The 10,128-nt window shown below is 37.7% G+C and overlaps 1 protein-coding gene across 4 annotated transcripts; it reads right to left on the reverse strand.

Moving 5' to 3' along the window:
* Positions 1 to 3,366: 3,366 nt before the first annotated feature.
* il10ra (interleukin 10 receptor, alpha) lies at positions 3,367 to 8,708 on the reverse strand. 4 transcript variants are annotated; one of them, XR_004897404.1, is made up of 8 exons: positions 8,449 to 8,707; positions 7,330 to 7,453; positions 6,930 to 7,102; positions 6,668 to 6,813; positions 6,116 to 6,284; positions 5,383 to 5,501; positions 4,176 to 5,198; positions 3,367 to 4,140 (listed from the first exon to the last, which is right to left on the reverse strand). XR_004897404.1 is itself a non-coding variant. In XM_036001435.1 (7 exons), exons 1-7 carry the CDS (start codon positions 8,510 to 8,512, stop codon positions 4,275 to 4,277), a joined length of 1,716 nt encoding a protein of 571 aa, XP_035857328.1. In that variant the 5' UTR covers positions 8,513 to 8,708; the 3' UTR covers positions 3,367 to 4,274. The 4 variants fall into 4 exon arrangements, 3 of the variants coding, with proteins under 3 accessions (XP_035857328.1, XP_035857329.1, XP_035857327.1); XM_036001435.1 differs by having other exon boundaries at positions 3,367 to 5,198; positions 7,330 to 7,450; positions 8,449 to 8,708; XM_036001436.1 differs by having other exon boundaries at positions 3,367 to 5,198; positions 7,330 to 7,450; positions 8,458 to 8,707.
* Positions 8,709 to 10,128: the final 1,420 nt, after the last annotated feature.

Below are 10,128 nucleotides of genomic sequence, written 5' to 3' on the forward strand. Positions count from 1 at the left end.
TTATTTGTATTGGGGTGAAGGCACCATTTTCAGAGACAGTTATCTCAATTCCTACATAATAAAATCTGAACTATCTTTTTTTGGTCAACCAGCCCTTTAAAAAAATCTAAAAACTGGGATGCACATACTTACATGGTCGGCACTTGACAACATCACCCAAAACTAAGACTGCACTAGGGTTGGGTGTCGTTTTTTCCGATACCGGTGCTAAAACGATACTTTTATAACAGTGCCGGTGCCTAAACGGTGCCTGAACTGGTGCCTGAACTGAAATATATTCATAATGTATATAATATAAAATATAAAAAAGGAGCACAAAACGACAGTCGGCGACATTAAAGAACTGAAATATATTCATAATGTATATAATATAAAATATAAAAAAGGAGCACAAAACGACAGTCGGCGACATTAAAGAACGGCTTGTTAATTGCTAAGGCCATATGGTCAAAATTAATAATATAAAGTAATAACAATAACTTATAACAATGACTTATTTCACCAGTAAATTGCTGTTGAACGACAAAAACAACCACCAGATGGGAAAATGGTATTTTACAATAACTTTGAATGCACCACGAGACTGGCGAGGCGAGTTTCAAGTGTGTTGTGACAACTGCAGCTGCGGATTGTTACGTCCCGCTGTTGGAATCCTCTACAGGGAAATACAGTCACACTTTACACTGCTTAACATAAGCTGTCAGCATTTTAACCATTGTGTTTAATCCAGCTACTAGCTAACGTTAACGTAGCATCCCGTGCAGCGATGCTTCTGAAAAAAAAGTCAGGCACCGAAATGAGGAACCGAAATTTTCGTTCTTATTTGGTCTCGTTACTACCGTTTACGTCAGAACCGGTGCCTTATTGGCACCGTGTTTCGGTACCCAACCCTAGACTGAATCTGTCCTGCTATTGTCATATATTCACTCTATCTCCTCTTATTTCTCTACAGAGCCGTCACTGAAAGACAAAGTGCTCAAGTAAGTGCATATTTCTTCACAGGTTACAAAGTTGTATTCCCTCATATATAATTGTTCCATGGTTGTATAGGTAAGCTTGGTGTGTTTTTTTGGTGTGTCTCTATCTACAGAAAAGTTGGATTAAAGAAGTCTCCCCCTCCCTTGTCCATCAGCAGTGTCATAAAATGATGGCGGGCTTGATGGCAGTTGATCCTGGTAACCATGAAACCACAATGACAGAAGGCACACGCCTATCACTTATCCATCACCGATCATGGTTTCAGTACGTCATCTGTTGCTGTTTGAAATTCATGTTAATGTTTTAACCTGAACAATAAGGAGGGTTTTTACCTTCTCATTTTTACATTACTTTGTTGTAAAGTTGTACGTGTATGTCATTTTAATGTCACTGTAAAATATTTAATTAAAAATAATGTGGAATATACATTGAAATATATTTTCTTGCAATTTCACTTTATTAGTGTTGCTATTAGTCATAACAACTGTCTTAGTTTAACATGATGTGGCTTCACATGTACAAATTTCAGTATATGCACACAAAACACATACAGACACACACACACACACACACACACACACACACACACACACACACACACACACACACACACACACACGTTTGAGGTGAAGGCAGAATATCAACTGCTTAACCACAGCAACCAGGCAGATCTGTTTTCTTGTAACTGCAGGCGACTTCTCTCCAAAATATGATATCTACTCCCTTTTTGATACTTTCTACAGCATGGTTGGCGGAACTATGTCTCATAGTTTTTCCTTTAATGAAACTAAAACATGTTTTTCTCTATCTGATGTTTTTCTTATATGAGCTGCCTACAATACGGTGAAGATCATTTTTTTCGAGTAAAAAACAAAAATAGGGGTTAGAAGTTTGTGACTAATTGAATTAGATGACTGTAGGCTCCCTTCTCTAAACACAAACACAAATGGCAGATGATCCACTTATGGGGCTTTTAGAACTTGTCTCTGCTTTTCTTCCTTAGTAATTATATTAGAGATCAAAGGTAGACTTTTTAGGCCACAACCAATTAAAAAGTTGAGTCTGTTGTCACGGTGCCTTAGTCATGAAAAGGCCAATTCAGGCCAGTCAGTCAAAGCCAAGAAATGCCACTTTTTATGCCTCTGTACTACAAGACACTTAATGTAAATGTTGCTAGTTGTGAATCTCTGCAAAAGTGCCATTAACTCATTTTAATCTGGGAGAAACATACTCTATTACTTCAATCTGGTTTTAAAAAGTACAGTGCAGTAGAACTTGTTGTTCACACATTAATAGCCCTGTCTGATGGATTACTGTTGCAATTTTCATTTCTGCACTGTGATGAATCCATTTTTGGTTAACTATCTGCAGCTGTGCTGATTTGCACTGTGCACACAATCTGTATTAACTCATGCAGAGCTCCTGGCAGTCACTGATCATTGGATATGCATAACTTATAGTGCCGTGCCGATGACTGAAATGAGTGATGAAAGTGACAATGGTTCAACTTGTTGCTCTTGGTTATTGGGATATTTTACCCTCGAAATAGCACATATCAATTTGTCTGGATTTTGTTAATATCACTGCTTAATTTGGCAAACTTGTAAATGCACCAAAAGTCCCACACCAATAAAAACTGTTTTGGTAATTAATTGCAAATTTGTTGAGGAATTTGGACCTCTAATGTAAAATGTCAACCAAGTCAACCAATCATTTTGAGACAGTTTGGTACAGTACAGGGACCCAGCCTCAAAATCTAATTGTGGGAGCTTTGTGTTGATTCAAACAAAAAGTATTATTCCAGCATTGGAGTACTGTTAGCACTGGACATAATGGGAGGATCAGTAGGGGTTAAACAGAAAATGTTTACCCCAAGGCCTCCTAACAGGTTAATCCAGCCAAACATGCAGTGATTAAAAAAAAGAAGAACTAGGATACATTTGGTGATCATCGGTGGACACATAATGCAAACCAGTAACGTGATTATTGCAGTTTGAAGAAGGATTTTTTTTTTTACTTTTGGGATTAGTCAAACGTCTCACTTCCCCTGTATTTAATGCTGAACATGATTTTCCTATCACTGCCAGGGATCTTTATCATCCCAATAAAGAGTGGCACCTGATAACAGCAGATGTGAAGATATTGTTTTACTTACATGTTTGGTATCTAAAACTTCAACCCTGTTGACAGTATTTTCTCTCTTTGCTATCAATGTGAAGCGGGACTTTTTTAAACTGAGTGGAAACCTGAAAGAGGAAGTGTTTGTTTCTTAGTTTAGAAGTTCCGAAACCACCGCTCATGTTTCTGTACAGAATTTGCATATGGGGATCCCAAGTACAGCTAAGTGATATGTAATGTTTGTTTTCCAGTAGGTATCACTTTTGATGATTCAGGGTTTTCCTTGTTTATTTGAGTCAGTTCTGAAATCAACATCATGTCATATGCTTGGTTTTTTTGTGTGAATGTATGACATTAACAGAACATTCCAGTTTCTTTTAATGACACATAGAAGTGCAGAGTCACATATATTCACAATGAATAGTTTTTTTTTCGTATCCAATACATAATTTAAACAGGAAAGGAGCTGAAACACAGACCAGCAGTTTAGGCTATAAGACTATAAGACTAGAATATGAATGTCACTTGCTTCATATCTGTGACAAAATGTCAAAGATATTTGCTCCTTTGTCTGACACCACTTGATATCTTACTACTTTGAAGTGGCTCACAAGTATTATACTGTCTAATTTTTAAATAGTGGTAAAAAAATAACTACTTTTCAGAAACTTTATGGGTTGGTTACCGACATAGGGCATCATTGTTGGCGGAGGTGAGAGTCAGGGAGAAGTCGCAAAATGTCCAAAAGCACGTAATTGTCAAACCGTTTCTCTGCATTGCTTCCCACACCAGTTTCACTTCCGGCATACAGCATTTTAGTCAGTTGTGAATATACCCAGTGAGACTAAGAGTTAAATAAGTTCCTTGACTTTATGTTCTCTGTCCCTTGACGCTCATGAGACTCCAACCAACAGTTACCAGCCAGCAGCTGTCTGGTCTAACCTCTATTTCCTTCCTTTGTTCAACAACTCTGTTTTTTCTTTACCGTTCCACCCTTTTTCCTTCAGATTTTCTATACTGGAACAATTCCTCCCCCCAAAATACTAACTAATCTTCTCTTCGTCTTTCATGATTCAAAAAGTGTGTCATGTAGGAAAAGGGATTCATTGCTCTATTATAGCACTCACAGGTTATGTCAGCATGTTTTCATAAATTGCGTTGTTGCATTCCACAGCGTGTCATTCAGTCTTCAGCTGTACATCACAGAGAGAGAGGGACATATTGTTCATATTGAGGTCATGTCCTTCCTCCACTAGGGACAGTGGCGATAGAGCTGTTAGCAGAGGGAAAGTGTCCCCCAGTTGTATAAAAGTTGTTTCTGAGTCATCCACCATGACAGTGTCCATTTGTGTTGTTTTAGAATAACTTGAAAATGTAAGCTCCCCTTTGTAAGAGTCCACAAAATCACATTTGCTGCTCAGTAGTCCATTTTCGATGCACACAGCTCTGTATTGTTTGATAACTTCAGTTCCATAATGGCCTTGTTTATGGCACCAAGTGCACTGACCTGCTCCTGAGCAGATACACGATTGAGGCCCAGCCCTGTAACCTGTGACCACTTCGGCCAAAACTGAGTCAGGAAACATCTGTTTGAACTCCTCCTCATCATCACAGACATGAATCTGCACAACAGAGCGGCTTTGGCTCCGATAATTACTCCCAGCAACCTTAAGAGACCCACTGTCCTGTCCATCCAGAATTATAGAAGAAGAATGAAGCTGGCAGGCTAGCCCCACCCCACTATCCTCCCTTTTCCTAGTTATGTCCATACCAGTCCTCTCATCCTGCAGGGGGTAATCTGTCTGACAGCTAGTGGAGCTTTCTGGTCCTACCAAGCTCCCACAGCCACTGTCCTCATGTGTCATTGGAGGACTTCCTCCGGTGTTTGTAGCAGAGTTGGACTCCATGCCTACGCCGCTGTCCAAGCTGGTCCTCCTGTCCTCCTCATCATTGTTCTCTTTTACCGTAACATGTGTCACTGGATCTTTGACACATTCTTTCACTGGTGTTCTGTAACTGGACAGGAACCATCCTTTGTCAGTAACAACCTCCATAGTCCCTTCTCCAACAGAGATCGGAAGCCAGCCACTAACAGGGGATTTCTGAGGTGAGAAGAGAGAAGGAGGTTGTTGTATTATTCATTGTTGTCATGTTTGGGAACAAAGGTAGTTATGACCTACTGAACCAGCTCAGCAAGGCTAATATCAATGTGATGCAACTAAAATAACATAGTTGACAGTACAAGTTTGTAGTTTGTCCCAGTATTCTGTAATTGAACATACTTACCAATGCAGCAGGTGTTTTCTCTGGACGTTTCAGGTAACATAGGATGATGGTTGCTATGATAACAATGATGGCCAACATACCCAGAATAGATAGGGATGATACAGCAATTATGAACCATTCTGGAAGAAACACAACAGGGAAATGTTTAGTAGGAGCAAGGGTGTTATACTGTAGGTGTAAGGCTTTTCCTCAAATTTGAACTTGGATCACATTACAAATTTTAATCTTCCTTTCTCACAAACTTTAAAGGTATACTATGCAAGATTTACTAAAAGAACAATGCATACTGTAGTCTAAACTGTAAACCTATATTTAGTGTACAGACATGAGAGTGGTATCAATCGGTAGAAAAGTGAATAAGCATATTTCCCAAAATGTCAAACTATTCCTTTAAGGATTATTTAATGAGAAAAGTACTTAAATTAAGTATGTTGTTTTATCTTTTTTTGGCAATTGTGTTAGCAGCAATGGGTATATGAATGTTTATTCTATTGTTTGCACACCTACACATTTTAGTTGACATTGTTCTATTTCTTTTCATGGTCTTTAAAAGGCCTTTTCTTTTTAATCTGACCAGCTAAATTATCTTTCAATCCTTTAACGTATTGTGTTTTTGTTTTTGTTTTACTTGGGTAAAATAAATCCACTAAACTAACCTAAATTGTAACACTCTGATTGCTGTTCAAAGCTGCTGTCTCTTAGCTATGCATCATCATTATAATGTTTTTCTTACCTTGCTCTGGCAGCCGCAGACACTGTTTAGGGGACACACTGTTGGTGGACGGAGCTCCATTTCCCTCCACCTTGATGCTGACACAGTACTCTTTCCCCCAGTGGAGGGAACTGAAAGACTTAGTCCTCTGATCCTCCTCCTCGTCATCTTCCAGGTATGCTGTGGTATTCTGTGGGGTAAACAAATCAAAATACCATGCAGGTCAAGGCATTGTACAGTATAGACCACATTGTAAAATATATTTTGGGGTGAGTAAGGTTTAAATGTTGATTAAGGCAGAAAAGAACAACGTTAAATGTTGAACCATATTTTTTTTAAATTCACCTAACCAGGGCCCAATCAGGATTTTGAAATTATTCACATAATTGTGGAGTTAGACTTTTTGTCTGTTTATCAACTGAACATATTTAAAAATGTAGCCACTCTTTTCTAGCATTGATTAATTAACAAAACAATTTACAATTGTTACAATCAGTTCCAAACTTGTGTTTTGAATTTTAGTGATAGGGTTGGTGGAGAGGGTGGGAGCTTACATTATTTCACATATTGTACCTTTTTTTTTTGTCCTGTCTCTTCCAGATAGATGGTGTAGGTGAGCCCAAAAGGAAACATTTTTTTCAGAATGGGTTTTGGGTGAACATAAACTGTCAGAGTGCTGGAAGTAGCCCACAAAGTGAAGGAGGGAGGCTGAAATTTGCCTATAGGAACAGGTAAGAAAACAACAGTATAGCGTGCACACATTACTTAACCTGCCAAAATACAATGTTTTCAACATGGTACACTGACTTTCTACCAAACTGACAACTATACTTACTTGTATTTGGGAGAAATTTCTTTTTTATGGTCCAAAGAGACGTGTAATTTCCTGCAACCAGCTGAACTTTGACCTTGTAGCCAGCATGATAGTCATCTATAAGGCTGCTGAGGTCACAGTAGGTCTGATTGATCCCCTTGCAGCTGTCCACAATGGCCCAGTGCCCATAGTACCTGAGGAGAGGAAACACACCAGTCACAAACTGGAAGGAGCTGAATTGTTGGATGATAAGATACATAAAACATAACATTCCAGTAAAAGTAAACATTTTCTTGTAAATGATATGAATCAAGGAAAACAAATGTGGCTTAGAGGTAAAGGAAAAAGAAAAAGAATGCTGTGAAAATTAAATTGCAAAATGATAGGACATTTGTGTAAGTAAAGTAAAAGGTAAACATACTTTCCCATTTCTACATTGTACTGGGAGTTTGAGGGGGCGTCCACAGGTCGTTTCCAAAGTGCTATTACCTCCCCATCCAAAATATTCACCTGCAGGTCGTCAGGCTTAGGGACGTTCTTTCCTGGTAAAGAAAAAATAGGGGAATTATGATGCATATTCAGTGCTAGGGGTGTTATCAAGTTATAATACCAATACCAGTCTCCTTAAAGTGATACTGATACCAATAGAGTACTTTATTTAATACCTGTATTTTTTCTATTTCATTTGATAATCATCATGTGAATGGAAGCATCTCGGCACACTGAACTGCCAACTCTGTCAAAGAACGCTTGCGGTGATTGCCTGTGAGCTAAACCATATAAATAGCCATTTTTTCTAGATCTGAGTACAAAAAGGATTGAATGCAGCTTTCGTTTGACTGGAGTTTCAATACTACTTGGTGTGGGTTATTTCGGTTGATATCTTAAAGGAGTACCAATACCAAGCCCTATTCAGTGCTCATTATTAGCCTACGAGAACATTTCAATTTCTCTATATAAATCTAAAATACAGTTATACATGGTCGAGAGAGGATACATTTTTACTGTTTTGATTTCCGACTGTACAATCCTAAACCTTGTCTACATATGCTGAGCAAATGCTTAAATGTTCGAAACATAGGGATGTGGTCAGGAGGAGAAAAGGAAGTCTGGTTGACGAAAAGATGCGGTGATCTTGCTGATCATTTATGGGATCTCTGTTTAAAATGACACTGTGGCTTTTTCGTAAAGGGAACAGAGTTTTAAACATTTCCACTCTAACCATGGGATTCATTTACCTGAGTGGAACAGGAAAATTTGCGATAAGTTCCATGTAATTTTCTTTTTTCTTGGAAGGTGCCATGATGGAAAGCATATTGCAAACTAAAAAGTAGGCTAGGTTTCATCGTAACAGCTAAACATTTTTCACAATGTCTGTATTTGACCTAAGGTATTTCATGTGACTGTAACAATTCCATAATGATAAACAAAAGTAATTGTCAAGAAAACCATAATAAAAATTGTTTAAATATAAACAAGATTAAACAAAACAGTAAAACAATCAGACTTAAGATACTGTGTAATAAAAGTGGTTGATTACCTGACACACAGTTTATGTAGATAATCAGGAAGACAAGAATCGGTGTCTTATTGCTCATATCCATGTCTGGTATCTGATATATAATATCATTCAGTCATAATCCACACAGTAACTGCCAAAAAGTGTCTTATTCCAATCATCAGTGAAGCAAATCAGCCTGTAGAAACATCTTCCCTCCACAACAAGTTCAGAATGCTCTTCTCTCGCTGATGTGGTGTCTGTTCAGACGTGGAAGAAATAAGAAGAGGCAGCTTGTTTTTGCCTAACTATTTACATCCCCAAATATCTTCCTCTCTTGCTCAACTCCCCTCCCTCTCAGATGATGCGCTTCCTGTTGTGACTACATCAGTGACGCTGCTGTGAATTTCATCTCTCTCACCTCTCCCACCAACCATTTTCCTTCCTCTTTTTCTTTTTCTTTTCCTCTTTCCCCAACCTCAGCCAGTTCACGGTTTACAGTGAACTACAATCAAAGGTCTGTCGAAAAAACAAAAAACAGACTGTACATATGGCTCAGAGACAAGAAAGGGGAAGCGTTAAGGGATTCCCCTTTCACTTTTGGGATCAGAGAGGCATTCATTTGCTTTTAAAAATGAAAATATACAATTTGCACCAGCTCAGACACTTATTGTCTTTATTTGCATCTGTTTAATTTGTGTGTTTGTGCCTTTTGAACAGTACATGTAATTGTATCTTTTACTGTGGTAGTCTGTAAAACCTCAGTTGTGGTTGGCTGCATTGCAGGTGGTTTTTGCAAATAGCAATGGTAGAGATGGCTGTCAGAAGGATAGAGACAACTAAAAATACACATTCATTCTGAGATCCATTTGAATGAATATGTTTAACAAGCAAAACAAACTTGGATAAAAGGTAAACTATTACTTGATTTATTGATAGACATACGTTTATATGCATTATTCACATATAATTTCATCATAACTATGCATTATGAGTCTAGTCTGAAGGCCATGAGGCTGGAATTAATATTTTTGTTTTATGCAGTTTCTTTAAAAGTCTTATAAGTAAGTTATAAACTGATGTTAACTGATGTGACATTAAGAGAGACCTTTTCAAAAAAGTTAGACAGGAAATAGATTAAAACAACGTATATATGTATCTCTATCTATGGTCTCGACAAACCACAGTGACCGTGGAACCATATCCACACCTCATCTTACTCTCTAACACATCAGTTAAGCATTTAGTCAGCCTTGTGCTGTGATATAAAGGTTATTGTGGGTGGGGATGCAAGATATAAGTTTCTTTTTTAACATGAGCTGGTCACCAGTTAGCAATCAATTATCCAAGGTCCATTCTCTGAAAATGTACCTTCACATACTGACTGTCAGTACTTCCATAGAATAGACACAATGTGCAAAGCTTTAAAGAATGCCTATAACCTTCACATATACATCTGGATTTTTCTATGTGAAATAACGAGATGGATTCATAACATATTTGACGTTTAGTGTTGAGTCAACCAAACTATCTTGCTTGTGTCTTTTGTTTACATTCTCATGACCTTGTATGGTAACTAAATACAATGTTAATAATAATAATAATAATAATAATAATAATAATAATAATAATAACAATAATAATAATAATAATAAAAGTCCCATTGAAACCACATTGATTGGTTGTTAACATACACATAATACAGCCCTCTATGCCACTATT

The sequence above is a fragment of the Sander lucioperca genome, chromosome 5 (genome assembly GCF_008315115.2).
Source record: "Sander lucioperca isolate FBNREF2018 chromosome 5, SLUC_FBN_1.2, whole genome shotgun sequence".
In the NCBI taxonomy this organism is placed as follows: domain Eukaryota; kingdom Metazoa; phylum Chordata; class Actinopteri; order Perciformes; family Percidae; genus Sander; species Sander lucioperca.

Bases quoted from the DNA above. Each gene is read 5' to 3' on its own strand.
- il10ra (XM_036001434.1), bottom strand. From the start codon at position 8,512: ATGGATATGAGCAATAAGACACCGATTCTTGTCTTCCTGATTATCTAC. The intron at 5,502-6,115 runs GTAAGAAAAACA...TGTTTCTTCCAG, and splicing joins TCTGCGGCTGCCAGAGCAAG to AATGGTTCATAATTGCTGTA. The intron at 5,199-5,382 runs GTAAGTATGTTC...TTCTCACCTCAG, and splicing joins AGAAAACACCTGCTGCATTG to AAATCCCCTGTTAGTGGCTG.